This window comes from Marmota marmota, unplaced genomic scaffold, assembly GCF_001458135.2.
Source record: "Marmota marmota marmota unplaced genomic scaffold, marMar, whole genome shotgun sequence".
NCBI lineage: Eukaryota > Metazoa > Chordata > Mammalia > Rodentia > Sciuridae > Marmota > Marmota marmota.
This window is the reverse complement of record NW_026000119.1, coordinates 1,427,745-1,443,805: the sequence shown is the minus strand read 5'-3', so window position 1 is coordinate 1,443,805 and position 16,061 is coordinate 1,427,745. Positions and strand designations below refer to the sequence as shown.

The following is a 16,061-nucleotide window of genomic DNA, read 5'->3' as shown; positions in this document are numbered from 1 at the left end:
CCCCCCCCCCCACTTTTTAATATTCTTTTAGTTGTCAATAGGTCTTTATTTTATTTATTTATATTCAGTGCTGAGAAACCCAGGGCCTTACACATACAAGGTGCACACCCTACCACTGAGCCATAACCCCAGCCCCCCAGCTCTTTTTATTTTATTTTAATCTTAGAACAAGGTCTCACTAAATTGCAGAGGCTAGTCTTGAACTTGGGATCTTTCTGCCTCAGCCTCCTATTTAACTAGGAATATAGGAGTGCTCCAACCCCACATATCCTGACAGAAGTTTAAATTTAAATGTCAGAGAGCAAAAGAGAAAGGAAAGTTGGCAATTTGTGACAAATAGGTGAAGCAAAGGAAAAATAAATACTTTATTACAGAAAAACACCTCGTAAATTGATAATAGGAACTCAAAGGAAAAATGGGCAAAAGATTTGTGTGATTTTCAATGATTAGAATGATAAACATATATGGAATTCAAGCTTGTTAATAATTAAACATATATCTAAAAATGAGAATGAATGTTAAACCAGTAAGATTTTAAAAATTAACATACAAATCTGGCAAGTATTATAGGGACAAAGCAAACCTGTCTAATAATGGTAGAAAATAAACTCGTATAATTATTATGAATATCAGAATCAAGAGCCTTAACATTCATAAACTTTATTATACTAAAGGGACTCTATCCTACAAAATAATGAGGAATCACATTTCCAGTATCATAATAAGAAAATCCATAAAGACAAAATATCCAGAAAAACCAGAGTGATGGTACACACTTATAATCCTAGTGACTAAGGTGGCTGGGGCAGAAGAATTCCAAGTTCAAGGCCAGCTTAAATAACTTAGTGAGACCCTCAACAATCTAGTGAGATCCTGACTCAACATAAAAAAAGGAATGAGGATGTAGCTCAGTGGTAAAGTGCTCCTGGGTTCAATATAAAATACCAAACCAAACAAAAAACCCAAGATGTTTTATACATCTGATGAACAGGTTAAATAAAATAAAATTTATGAATAAAATTTATGCTTCTGAAGACTTTTTTAAAGATGGGGGAAATATTTAAATATAGCACTAAATAGAAGCAGAATAAATACTTGTATTCAAAGTACAAATTCAAGTGTATGCCTAACAACATATGTATCCTAAAAGATTAGAAAGGGTACTGATAAAAATGTGTGCAATAATTTGAATAAGTAATTACGTATGTTTTTCTTTCTTTTCCTTTTAGTTTCCAGTATTTAAAACATTTCTACAACCACCATGGGCTATAGAAACACTATTAAATAAGTTAAATTTTACTCTCCAGATACAAGTCATCTTAAATTTATGATTAACTAAAATGTGCAAGAAGCTCACCACCTACCCCTGCTCCACACTAGTGTTCGGCCGCTGCCCAGACACAGATTCTGAACTGTCAGTTAGAGATGGCACTACTGCCAAAAACCTGGAAAATTTAGAAATAGATAAAATTGCAAATGAAGTCTCAGTGACAATCTAATGAAAGCTTAAAAATGGATGATTCATGTACATCTCCATTATTGCAATGACCCTCCCATTTCCCAGTAAAAGGCAGGAAAAGGGAATAGATAATAATTAAAACACAAAATATAAAGGTCCACAGCAGATTTTAGCCTTTTACTTGTGCTGTCATGACACCCAATGGGTTTTAAAATTGATTTTCAGGAACTGAGTCACCTTGATAATATTTAATGAGGGAATTCAACTGAATATTCACATGATGGTAGATAATGATGATAGCTGAACAAATGATAAAAAAGGGACTTCACTAAAGAAATGAAGATACATAAAGACATAACTTTTATGTGATACCATAAGAAACTTTTTCTCAGAGCTGCTCTCATGTCAATATAATTTTTTTAAAGGCAAAAGAGAACTATGGGAAAATTCCTGGAATGGCTGTGGATCATGAATGTCACATATGCACAGACATTTCTCTTTACTGCAGCTTATAATCATGAGGAATAAATAACTTCCTAGTATCAGCTTTAGAAACTGACAAGATAAATAAGCAAAAGTGAATCTCAGTCACTTTCCTTAACTGTTCTCCTATGTGAACAGAATTCTAGATTACTAATCAATAGTTCTAGGCACATTTTTTTTTTTATTTTTTTATTTTTTTATTTTTTAGAGAGGGAGAGGGGGAGAGAGAGAGAGAGAGAGAGAGAGAGAGAGAGAGAGAGAGAGAGAGAATTTCAATATTTATTTTTCAGTTTTTGGCGTACACAACATCTTTGTATGTGGTGCTGAGGATCGAACCCGGGTCGCACGCATGCCAGGCGAGCGCGCTACCGCTTGAGCCACATCCCCAGCCCCTAGGCACATTGTTTGAAGAACACATTTCACATGTGCTCACAGGTAATATTACTATAGTCCTCCCTTATCTGCAATTCTGCTTTCCACAGTTGCAGTTACCACAGGTCAACTGTGGTCCCAAAATATTAAATGGAAGATTCTAGAAATAAACAATTTATAAGCTTACACATCTTTTATTATAATATATTATTATAATTGTTCCAGTTTATTTTAGTTATTGCTATAATTCTCTTATTGTGCTTAATTTGTAAATTAAACTTTATCACAAATATGGATGTATAGCAAAAAACCAAAGAATATGTAAGGCTTTAGTTTCATTTACAGTTTCTGGCCTCTGAGGAATATCCTGGAATGTATCCCTGTGGGTAAGTGGGCACTACTGTACTGTCCAGCAATGATATGCAGTGCTACATGATATTAGTTATCCTGCATGGAAGTTATTTAAACACAAATGCCAGGACCTATTTCACCCTTCAAAAAGTAAGAGAAGTCTCTTATCTCTGTGATCAGTTCATGAAAGTATTATTGCTTGCATATCCATCATTATCTTTATGTACCACAATCACATACTATTTTCTTTAAAAAAGTAAAATTTAAATATAGGATGATAAAGATAAAATATGCTTAGATTAGATCAATAGCTTTATTTGACTATGCTACTTTTAAAGGAGTAAAGGTATCCAATTTCCCTTCCAAGGTCAGAGAAGAGCCTCATGTGAATATAATTTCTAGGGTAACTCAGTCCCTGCACATAATAGCAATGAAAGGTACTGTCTTCATTTTGGCGAACGAAGGAAGCCTTAAGCTAGTATCATCCTTTTATATTTAAAGACATAAGACTTAGAGCTAAAAGTAACTTATGATAATCTCTACTGTAAGGACGGAAAAATGGTATTTCCCAATAGAATTCTATCATTCTAAAAACTAGTTAGAAGGATCAAGTTTTAAGAGGCTGGCAGAAATGAAACAAACATATTCTTCAAAGATGCTGATTCCCTGATCTATATTCTAGATTTTTTTAAAAAAACTAGCTAAACTGGTTGGTGATAGTTTCCCCCCACCTCTTCCCATGATGGCATACAAAGTATTCCTACTAAACCTGACCTTTGGTAGACTTTGTTCCGAATTCCTTTTTGGAAAGCAAGGAGATAATTTCGCCCATCACCAGAGAAAACTTCAACTGCAATAGGCTGAAATGATCAGAGAGAAAAACATTAGGATAAAACATATCATAAATAAGATTATATATAATTTTTTACATTTCTACAGTGTTAAAGAAATTAATTTCTTGACTGAAGAACATTTTGGGAGTCATGAATTCTTTGTAGACTAAACTACACAATAAAAGATTTTTCTTATTCTACACAATTTATTTAGAAAAACTTTGAAAATAGAATGAAAAACAAAGTAATTATAAAATTATAAATTTCTAAAATTATAGTGGAAGAAATAATGATTTTTATGTTAAAAGACTGTTGGAAGCTGCTAATAAATTGTGGGCTTGTCTAAGCCATGTCTAAGTGGAGGCTGCCCCTCGGAGAACTCTTGCTGTAATCTCACCAATCTGAGACAGCTTCGTTGCCTTGGCAAATCTCCTCCTCAAAGAGAATTGTGTGATATCACAGAATTTATTGGCTTAGACAGTCCTATGTTCAAAGGCAACTCCCTGGAAGTAGAGAGAGATACCAGTGCCCCAACTAGCCTTGTGGGGCCAGCTGCCTGGAGGAGGAAGAATTACTGGGCAAGTGATAAGTCCCCAACCAGGCCAACTTCCACACAGCCTTTCCTTCTTGTTTACCTTGAAGAACTCCTCCTCACAATAAATTACTCTGGAGTGTTTCAAACAGGCTTCCCTTTGTTAGAATCAGACCCATCAGGTCTTTCCACCTGTCAAGCCCCTGCTTTAAAAAATATTTTCTTCGTCTTCTACTTTATTTCTTGATATAACTTTTTCGGACTTTCATTTCCAGCTAACCCACAACTCCAAGCATTATTATTCCCTCCCCAAGCAGGCCTCAGGTGACAAAAGACAATTAAAATGTTGATTTAGAAAACTTCAGGGAAAGATGAACCAGAAAGATAACAAATTTTAGGTTGCACTTAAAAAGGGAGAGGTACATTATACGGAGTTATGCACTCATGTGACCTGAGCTTGTCTAAAGAATAATGTGGACTCTATAGAGAATTTTAACAGCACATATCAGTTTAAAAATATCTTCCAAACAAAGGCACCTAACAAAATGTTTAGTACCACTAAATCATCTCACCTGTAGGAGATACCTCCTTTTATGAACTTCCTTGATATCCTCATATGCAAAAATGCTGCATGTTCTCTTGAGTTGACTGGGCCCTTGCCTGGCTCCTCTAGGGATAATTGGTTCATGCATACTATAAGCAGCAGAGAGAAAGGAAATAAATAAATAAATAAAACTAGGAAGAAATAAATTCACTGCTCAAAAAGGGTGTACTATTTTTAATAAATGAATAAGAAGGGGAACAATATCAGAATTTTCAGTTAAAGGTATGTTTTAAAAGAATAATTTGTTAGCTATCTGGCACACACACAAAAAAGCCCCTTTGATGAATATAATTTTTAAAATTCTCTTAATATTATCAGGATCAACTTTTCACAAACTTTTGGCACTCCAAAAAGTTTAAATTTCTTTCAAAATCAGAACAAAACCTAGGTAAAGAAGATGTTTTAATATATATATTTTTACATCAATACTCACAAAACATGATTTTTAATATTTCCATATGATGCTGGGCCCTGAAAGTCAGAATGCAGCTCTTGACTGTTTAAGAAAGTAATTATTTTAAGTATGAACTACAGAGACCATGTCTGTATATCACAGTATTAAGTATTCAACATGTTAAAGGAAAGGGAAAAGCTTATGGTTTGTCCAAGGCTTTAGCTTCTTTTCTTCCTCTGGCTCAGTGTTCTGAGTTTTCTGTTTACCCACTATCATCTATCCTGGCACTAGCACCAGAAAATCTGGACAATGAATGCTTGAGCTTCTGGCATGCTGCTTCTATGATACTCTGGAATACTTTCATTTATAATAGCATCTGGAGCCACCTGCATTTTTCTGCACAACTTTGTATGTACTGACACTTAGAAAACTAAACAATCTACAAATTCAGAATAAATTTATAAGTACATAGATTGGAAGATAGGTAACTTGGTGTACAATGCTATTAAGGCACAGAAATAAAATTTAGTTTTCATTTTCATGAGGTAAAATTTTTTAATTACCTTGACAAAACAGAATTACCCCTGAGAATATGTAATCTCTCTCACAGTCTCTCTCTCTCTCTCTCTCTCTCACACACACACACACACACAAATTGAGAGGTAATATTCTATAGAACACAGTTTTTGTATTAAAAGGAAAATATACAAATATATTTTCTGTCTTACAAAGATAGTTGCATTTTGTGTCTCTTCATTCATTTACTTACTTTGGAGGTAAAGTTTCAATATCTCTTATTTCCCTCGTTGCTGTCATGGTAAATCCATCAATCACATAAAAGTGTTCTTTACCAAAAAGTAGCAGCCCCTCACTGGTATCTAGGCCCTGGACTCGAGCACAACGGTACATATGCTGGATCTATGAAGCAAGCCACAAATATTCTTTAATGTAGCTTTTAAAGAAAGTCCAGATAACTTATTTCTTCTTCTTTTTGCTTATTCTGTTATAGTAGTGTGTGAGTTAAGCACAGTAAATCTCAGTTTAAGCATTAAGAAGAATCCACCTAAGATTACAGTCTTTTTGCAAGTGACTTCAGTAAAAGCAAACAACCATTCATTCACATCATCCACCATGCATGTATTCCACCTGTGCCCTCTATTGTTTCTAGTATTCAGTGAGAGACTGAATATGAACATGTGTACTGGCATATTATGTATTAGGTTCTACAAGTGAGGAACAAGTTAGGTGAGGTCTCTGCCATCCTGGAGCAGATACAAGAAGCTTGGCATTCATGGTAAGGAGATCAGGACAAGATGTGCCCTTTGTGAGAAAAGATGATACGGAGTATGAATGGTCTGCAGGGCCTAGGAACTCTGGGTAAATTCCCAGTCTTTTCATTTCACATTTGTAGATTTGGTCAAGTTCTCTAATTTCTCTGAATATCTGTGTTTTCATTTATAAATTTCTAATCCACATCATTGGCTTGTTTTGAAACTTATGTGAGATCATGTACATAGCCATGTTAGGAATTTCTGGCTGTCCTCTCTTCCACATAGTTCACTTTCCTCTTTTTCCATAACACTCCCTGGGACTGCAACTGGAATTTGTCCTAATTTACTCCCCACCTGGATCCTGCCTCCCTGGCAGACTGTTGTGCCATTGTAAAAAGTCAAACTTGGCAGAAGTTCTATTTTCCTCCTAGGAGGAGGAATTAGTAAATCTCTCAATGTAAGCATTGTTTTCTTTTCAAAGGGCAATATCTAATTTTTAGTAAAAATTCTTTCTTGTTTAAACTCAGTTCAACAAGAATCAAAGGAAAAAAAATCAGCAACTAAATCAGAGTCAAACAAATGTCAAATAAATGTCAGTTTGAATACACTTGCTATACTATTCAAACTTAAAGCAATCAGAGCGAAAGTTGTATTCATGAGATTAAATAATTTTTTAATGAACAGAGAATAAAAAGTTGACTGCCAGAGGTTGCAGGGACAAGAATGGAAGAGCAAAGATGCTGATCAGAGGGTAAATAATTATATCTAAACTGGAGGGTTAGCTCTAGTGATCTGCTACTGCACTACTCAGTGGCCAAGGTGAATAACAGTGCATTAGATATTCCAAAATTGCTAAAGTAGATTTAACATTTTCACCATGCACAAAAATTATAAATTGGTGAGGGGATGGATATGTTAGTTAGCTTGATTGAATCTTTTTATAATATTTTTAGACCCCTCCTAAATATCATATTGTATTCCATAAATGTATAAAATTAGTCAATTAAAATATAATTAAAAAAGTAAACAAAAGTTCTAAAAAGGAAAGCATTGCAATAAATTTTCTAAAACATCTAAATGGAAGTCAGTGTTCATTGCCACATTTGAATCATTTTAATCATAAAAGGGTAGACTGTAAGAGAGAAAATCTTGATGTACTCTTATTTTGGGGGTGGTGGTGGTACTGGGACTGAATCCAGGGCCTCACACATGTTAGATCTGTGCTCTACCACTGAGCCATACCCTCAGCCCCCTGATGTACTATTAAAATAACTCTATTTGCAGTATAATATCTACATATGTACACACACAGAAAAAATGTTTATTTCATAAGTGTACACTTTGATACAAAGTTTTAAATGCTAAAAATACAGTGTAGTGAGCCAGTAACATTCAGATTAAGGCACAGGAATCCCCTCCCCCTTCCAGGACCCCCAAGCAGCCTCTCTTGTGCTTCATTCCTACCTAAAATGCTTTTACAGTTACATGATTGGTTCTCTGTATATTTTAACTGAGGATTAATCAGGGCATATTGTGAACAGAAATGTTTTAATTATACTCCAACTTCTGATTACTACTTCTTAGTGGGTTTGATCTCAATAGTTATACACCAAGATCTAACATAATAAGCAAAAAGGACATTCTTTTAAGGTAATACTCACTAAAAAGTCAGTTCCTTCCTCCCTTCTTTCCCTTTGTTTATCCAAAAAATTATTCTTTTATTTGAAGGTTTATTGTGTATCTTTCATGTGACTGGAACTAAATAAGGAGGTGGGTTAGGAAAAATAATGCTTGCCTATAAGGGCTCACCATTCCGGAGAAAAGAGAGACAGGAATAAATAATTATGAAAAGAGAATACAGAATGACAAGCTTGTGCTGGCAAAGCAGATAGAAAGGCTTCTTGCATATGAGACTTACACACATTCAAATAATGAACAGATGACAGTCAGGAGAATAGAGGTTACACATGTGAGAGAGGGTCATTTTGGGAGGAAAAAATACGAGTACAGAGTTTAAAAATATGGTGGGGGGCTGGGAATGTGGCTCAAGCAGTAGTGCGCTTGCCTGGCATGCGTGAGGCCCGGGTTCGATCCTCAGCACCACATACAAACAAAGATGCTGTGTCCGCAGAAAGAACTAAAAAATAAATATTAAAACTCTCTCTCTCTCAAAAAATATTTAAAAAAAATAAAAATATGGTGGGAATAATGAACTACAAGGTATACAATGCTTTAGGGGCTCAGTAAAATTAGCCTCAAAAAGTGGACAGGATGGAGGAGGTTGAGAGAAACAGAATGTATCATAGTCTTCTGTGAGTAAAAGAGAACATGGCTTAAGTATAAGACTGGAGATAATAGTGGATTGGCTGAAGCTCTTTTGTAGGTGGTAATTAGATGTATAGAAATGCAGAAGAAAAAAATGAAGACAGATTACTGAGTGGATTATTTACCTAGACAAGAAACAAACCATTATGGCAAGAGCTGTAGTCTAATAAAGGTTATAGAGGAAGAGACTGAATTAGGCATCAAGGGTTAATACAATATTTGATGAAACTTTATATTGTTAAAATAGTGTATATATACAGGTCAGGAAACCCCTCATAACATGAAAGAGGTGGCACACAGAACCCCAAATTTTCTTTGTACTGTATTTCACTCCAGAGGCTAAAATATTTATTTTCTACAACCACTCTACCAACTTGTCTTATAATGTTACTTAAATACAATCCTTACTTTTTAGAAGCACAGTACCTTTTCTCCTTCCTCTAATAGGCGCAGTAAGGTGGCATTGTCTGTTTTTTCCTCCCCCTCCATAGAGCTGCTCTCAGCAATCTGGTCTTGTAGTTGCTCCTGGTTCTCCTCATCTCCTCCATCAGGTGCAGAACGAGAGCGTTTTAGAGGAGGCTTGACCAGACCTACAGTATAATAACCAAGAGGACCATGTGATATTGTAGGGACCATGTAGGGGAGAAGTAGTCTCATGTAGTCTGCTATGGTTTGACTATGGGCCTTCAAGGTTTGGTTCTCAGTTTGGTGCTACTGGGAGATGGTAGATCCTTTGGGTGGGCCTTGTGGAAGGAAGTTAGGTCATTTGAGAGAACTTTGGAAGGTACAGAGAGGCAGCCCAGCTCAGTGGTTAGCAGCAAAGGCTTGGGAGGTATGACTTTGGAAAATTATTTGCCCCTTTTGAACCTCAGTTTTCTTATTTATAAAAGTGGTATAGGAATAGTATCTACATCAGAGGATTGTTGGAGGACTAATGAGGTAATTCATGTAAAGTGCTTAGTATTATGATTATTGCACAGTAAATTCTCAGTAAGATAAACAGAGTTTAGCATAATTAATAAAACTGTGTTGCTTATAGACCAGTGCCACTAAGGGGATGTCATGAATAAATAATAAATGGTCAATTTCTGGCATAAAAATAAAGATAGCAACTTATAAACATATTATAAGAGATCCCACTTATTTGGAGGCTCATGAACACTGGTCAGGACTCATTTCACAAATGGTATATTTTTTCATACATGAATAAATTTAGTCAAAACGAATCAAAGAGAATAGAAACAGAATTTTTTATAATTCAGGAACAGATAATTTATTTTCAAATTAAGGAAATACTTTAATGCCAAAGATTGATAACTATATTAAAAAATCATAAAAGGAGGATGATGGTAACCAGTGAGATTCCAAAGTACGGGAAGGTCTCAAATGTACCCTAAATCACACATTTAATTAATATGTAATTAATTAACATTAGTTAAAATATTCCTCGATTACACCATCAAAAATAATATTACAGCTGTCAGTAATGATTGCTCTAATCATTTTGGAAAAGTATAAATCAGCCTGTTAGGAGTCTTATCTTTTGAACATTAGTTATCAGAGGTTTGCTTTGCCTTGACAAGAACCTTATTTTCATATACAAAAGAGTACAGTCACTATTCAGGAAAGAGAAAATCCTGGAGAACATCTGCAAAGGTGAAATTATTTTTAGGTTAATGAGTCAAAACTTTCAACTCTATGTGTAGTATAACATCTTGTAATATTACACCAATATTTGTGATGTTAGTTCAATTACAGAAGGAAAATCAGGCCAGAGAAGTTAAGTGCCAATGACCCAAACAGGAGTCTAACTGAATTATAATTTGGCTTATATTCAGGAACTAACGCTTTGAACCTAATTCTATAACTTTGCTGGTGTCATGTCAGCAAAATTAGAAGGCTTTAACTTCTGTTCACTTACTAAAAGTTTCACAGATTCTACGACGATATTAGATCAGTTATGAAATATTCAGTAAGTCAGAATCATCATAGGAGAACAGATAAGTTATAATACTGGGGAAAGTAAAACACCATTTAAGATGGCAGTTTTTGTGGAAACAGTTGTATATGATTAATTTTTTTAAAATAATAGGACCTGAAACTCATTTTTAATTTACTAACGATTTTAAAACTTATTTTTAATCTGCCTGCTTTTAATTTAAAACCTTTCAATTAAAACTTCTAAATTTATATTCCAGAGTTTTATTTTTTGAAAATGAGAAGACTTTTGAGTTTATGGTCAATCAGTGATCTAAAAAAATTAAAACAATGGATTGATCTACTTATTTAATATTGATTAAATCCCCATTTTGTGTCAGACGTCTGCCAAAAGCTATCAGGGAATCTCTGGCTCTGAGAAAGAGTCACTAATTACAGGAACACGTACAGCAATGAAAACTCACTGATCCTGCTTAAGAGATTTATAAGCAAAGTGCTGTCAGTGAACAGAGAAATTACAAAAGGTTTCTGAGGACAATTTGATATTTCATCTGTCTTCAAGACTGGATAAGATTTGTTCAGGTACAGATCACGGAAAAACTTTAGGAAGGAGGAAGACAGCATTTGGGTTAAAGGTATATATATAAAGTTATAAAATGAAAAAAATCCATGCCATTTTAGTCAAATTCATCATCTACCAAGTTCCTGAAGTCTATGTTTGAGATTCTCTCTCTCAGTTCATAGGAAGAAAAACGATTATTTCATATTGTTGGCTAAGGTATACTAGTGAAACAGTACATTTTTTCCTCCTCAGTATTGTGAATTACACCAAGGGGAGCTTGACCACTGAGCTATATGCTCAGCCCTTTAATTTTTTATTTTGAGAGAGGGTCTCGCTAAGTTGCCCAGGCTGGTCTCAAAATTGCAATCTTCCTCCCTCAGATTCCTGAGTAGCTGGGGTTATAGGCATGTGCCATCATACTGGGCTAGTGGTTATTATTTTATATATTTATTTAGTTATCAGGGCTTTTGCTTAAAATATCAGGTGCCACACAAGTCAGTGAACATATTGTACAAACCTGGAAATTATCTGTTTCTGTTTGTCAGCTTTTAAGAAGGATGGGTTGGTAAAATATGTGCAAATACTTCTCACATTGGCCCTTAAAATTGCTCATGTTTTCATGTAGATATATAAGCAATGCACCAAATGTGTTTTAATCAGAATCAAAGAGGAAAGCTGACCTTTGACTTTAGCAATCGTGTCTTCACCATGCTCTGGCTCTTGCTGAGTGGCTTCACCTTCGGTACTCTCTACTATGGCATCCTGGACAATGGCTGGATTGCCAGAGGCCAGTCGCATGTAGTATTCTTTACTGTCATAACTTATGGCTCTTCTGTATCGGGCAGGTTTCTAAGAAATAACAAAAGAATATGACTCAGAAAATTATCTCCAAGAATTAAAACACAAACTTCTTGAGAAAAGGCATGCTGTCAAGATGTCTTTGTGTTCCCTTTCATAGGGGCTTTTAGCTGATGATTCACAATAAATTCACAAGACTTCTGGGTTATGTTTCTCTGTTTTAAAATTTCATTAATTTTTTAAATAATATACATAAATAACAATATTAACAGTTTTGTTCTTTGACAAACAGTAACAGAATTTCCAGATCTGTACAGTATGCCCTGATGGATCTGAAAACCTCCATTACTGAAGGGCATCCTGCTGCAGGGGTGCCATATGGGTTGTGAGGAGCCTGGAACTTTGCTCTTTACTTCCACCACAAGTAAAGTAAGAAATTAGGTGGGTAGGGCCACCTTCCAGTTGGAAGTGTTTGCCTCAGATACTTGAAGGGAGAGAATCAGAACTGCTTATCATTCCCCATAGTGCAAGGTTTCTCTGGAACCCTGGAAATGGACACCCCCTTCTGAGGTCTGACTCAACAGAGGCAAGTAGTTTCACTGCAGATGGCGTTTTTTAGTTAACCTCTACTATGAGCTTCTACTTCCCAATTTAGTTCTAACTAAATCTGAATGTTTGCTAAAACATTCTTGTTGGTTGTGTAAAAGAATATGATCTATAAATATACAGATAAGGAGTATAGTGGAACATACAGAAGTGCATTTTGGTTAAGATATTAATTACTTAAGAAACATAAGATTTCATTCATGTTTTGGAATACGCATGCCATAAGAATTTTATTATTTTTTTTTAAAAATAATTTATCTTTATTCTAAAGCCAGGTTCTTTAAATCATGAATAATAAGAGAGTAAGGTCTAAAATATCCTACAACATTTAAAATCACAGAGAAGAAAATTATATGTATGTAGATTCTTAAAACTTGAATTAAACTCAGATTTTTAAATAATGAATGGAATTTGAAACATATTTTTCAACCTTCCTCTTCTAAGTATTATTTTTCTTCTCCTTTGCTATGAATATCTAATTAAAAATATTCTACTATCTCATATTCTTCAAACTTGAGTAGTCAATATGTATTTATTTTGAGCAACTGCCTCCCTTCCTTTTAAAAGGATTTCCAACTATAATGCAAAAGATGTCCAGTTGGGTTATATATTTATACTGAAATACTGAACCAATTTAGGATAAAAATATACCTAACTGAAACCACATTACTCTTCTTTTAGCTTCAGGTAAAGTCTCACAGAATTAAGAGAGCTGCAAACAAACTGAGGGATGATATGCAGCTAATGAAAACTGAAACATATTACATGACCTAGCAAAGTATTAAAATGATGTAAAATAATATTACACCATGGTAGGATCAAACTGATGTGCAAATTAATAAGATCAGTGCAATATTTTTTTAAATGAAAAAAATGGCAGTACACTTTGTACCATAACAATTCTTTTATATGAGGTATGATAATCATCTTCAACTCAAAACTGTTGATATTTAACAAGATGATGGCATAGTTAGCGATGGGCAAGACAATGAATTAATAGACGTGGGACAACATCTGCTTTTTTACTGATTTCATACACACATATAAACTGGACCTATAAGGATTTTTTTCAAAAATAATTTGAGGTACACTTTTCTTTTTTTTACTGAATTATGTATTGAACCTTTCCAGAAAATAAAAAAGACAAATTTTTATATACCAACTAAAATAAATTAAAATCGTAATTTAGACAGCAATCATACATAGTTTCCATTAGTTCCTTGAAACAGTGAAACAATAATTGTAAAAGGGATATTCCTACATTCTCAAAATATCTAGAAGAATTAAATAATTGAAATAAAAAAGCTGAAGATGCCAGGCTGCCCGATACTAACATGCCTCGTGATATGTTAGTTATGCGTGAAGCCAGACATACTTTACAGTGAAAACAGTGACTATTCAGCCTGTTAGTGAGCAGCAGGCAAACCCCAGAAAGAGCTAATTAGAACAAAGCCTAGAAAGAGTAACAGGGTTTATCAGCAGGAATGACACCAACTTTTCAACTCTTAGGAACTTAGAACAAATTGAAAGTCAATCTGTTAAGTTAGTCCAGTCTACCATGCACGAAACAAAACAAAACAGAAAAACAAAAAAACTGCGAGTAGTTTGCACTCTTTTGTGGTAATTTGTGTTTTACCTTTTGAGGAATGATATCATCAGGTGTCTCAGGTTGTTTACTTGGGATCTCAGACTGAAAACAGGGTATTAAGTACAGACACATCAGAAAAAAAATACATAAAGAAGAACACAAAAATAAAATTTTCTTTAGGACTGCACAAAGTATGGAAGATGTACTCATTCACTCAAAGGAAATGAACATGGTATCTCAGCAGCTCAATCTAATCAGTATCTTGTGGTTATTTTCTCTTTGATCAGAAGTAGTTTTAACTAAATCTTAAAAACTTCAAAAGTCTGAGTACTAGTGAACGGAACAAACTCTTAAATGGCACAGGATACTATTGTCATGGATGGTTTACAGGCAACTCTGTAGTTTTCAAAAGGGAAAACCCCCACAATCTGACTAATTTATCCTCTGGCTAGCGAGGGTCTTCAATCTTCCTTTCCTTACAAACATCCCCAGGTCTGTGATGGAACCGAGCAACTGTGTGGTTTAAGCTACCATCTACTATACACTCTCACACAAAGAGCACTAAGTGCTTGTTAGTAAAATATACACCTGCCCCTGAAGCCCAAGAAGTTATACTCCCTTGACTATTTCTATAGATACCACCTAGGAAAGGCTGAAAGCACAAGGTAGACAGAATCATCAGTCCCCAAACCAAGAGCTAGGTAGTCACTTGATTATCAGGAAGGCAGTTTCTGCAGAGATGTTGTCTTATGCTTATGCACATAAACACACAGGTAGCTACAGAGACAATACACAGCCAAGAATGACTTCAAGTGTTCTTTCTTTCATGGTATAAATCTGCAGATGACTGCTCTACCATTCTGTACAGTACACATGAAAAGCAAATGTTTTCACAGATCCTTGCTTTCTTAGGCAAAACAAGCACTGGCATACTTTTAAAAACTTCACATGGTTTTAATGAATCTCTTCAAAAGCAAACACTATACCTATATTGAAGGATAATCTTTAAAATACATGTCAGTGTTCTCTATTTTGGGAAGGGCTTTGGTGCCATAAATGTAGTATACATATTTACTAAAACTTACTGAAGGACCACAATACAATAAAGGTATTTTAAAGGCAAAAACACATCAGGAAATATACCATTAAAAAACAAAGAAAGAAAATTACTGAATAGTACATTAAAGATTTGTGTATTTCATTGCATATAAAATTATCTCAAAAAAGAATTATAAAAATATTGAACTCTAATTAATAATATGCACAGAGAAATGTTTTTGACATTCAACTCACATTGAAATTCATGAAAATAAGATAAATTGCTGAATAGGTAATGAGATAAACCAATAGAACAAAATGGACCAGTTACTATAGTTACTATTCTCAAATCCAACTTTGGGATTTACTGTATTTTTGACTGTATAGCCCCAACAGAAATCTAGAAAAGGGGTTTCTTAACTTTTCTAGGTCAGTTTCTTATCTGTTAAGTTAGGGTAATATGAAGTGAATTTCAGTGGGCCTCTATGAGATTTAAATGAAACTGCATAAGCAGCTCACTGTGCTCTGTGAACACAGTCACGTATTACTTAATGACAGGAACATGTCTGAGGAAAGTGCCACTAGGCAATTTCATCCTTGTGAGAGCATCATACACTGAGATGGCTGCAATGACAGTAGGCAATATACTCTAGGAGACCACTATTGTATATTTGGTCCATTTTTGACTGAAACATTGTTATGTGGCACAAGACCACATTAGTTCTATTTATTTAATTCTATGCCTTAAGTTAGTGGGTTAACAGACGCTTCCACTTTTTGATATTTTCTGTTTTCAACATTGCTGGATTGCATATTCCATAAGATAAATGTGGTATTTAACGGCCTTTCAAATTTGCAAGATGTTGAACTACCAAAACCCAAACCCCAATTATTCATTTAGAAAATT

General features: G+C 34.6%; 1 protein-coding gene across 8 annotated transcripts in view; it reads right to left on the bottom strand.

Annotated features, from left to right (window-relative positions):
• Wdfy3 (WD repeat and FYVE domain containing 3) overlaps positions 1 to 16,061 on the bottom strand; it is a 221,872-nt gene that overhangs the window by 36,118 nt on the left and 169,693 nt on the right. For 6 of the 8 annotated variants that reach the window (XM_048784724.1, XM_048784720.1, XM_048784721.1 and 3 more), the window contains 7 exons: positions 14,165 to 14,218; positions 11,805 to 11,973; positions 9,051 to 9,214; positions 5,798 to 5,946; positions 4,603 to 4,723; positions 3,440 to 3,525; positions 1,365 to 1,445 (listed from right to left, as the gene is read on the bottom strand). In XM_048784724.1, coding sequence (XP_048640681.1) covers positions 1,365 to 1,445; positions 3,440 to 3,525; positions 4,603 to 4,723; positions 5,798 to 5,946; positions 9,051 to 9,214; positions 11,805 to 11,973; positions 14,165 to 14,218 — 824 coding nt within the window. The remainder of the gene's footprint in view (positions 1 to 1,364; positions 1,446 to 3,439; positions 3,526 to 4,602; positions 4,724 to 5,797; positions 5,947 to 9,050; positions 9,215 to 11,804; positions 11,974 to 14,164; positions 14,219 to 16,061) is intronic. The other 2 variants (XM_048784722.1, XM_015499207.2) reach the window with 1 other exon arrangement.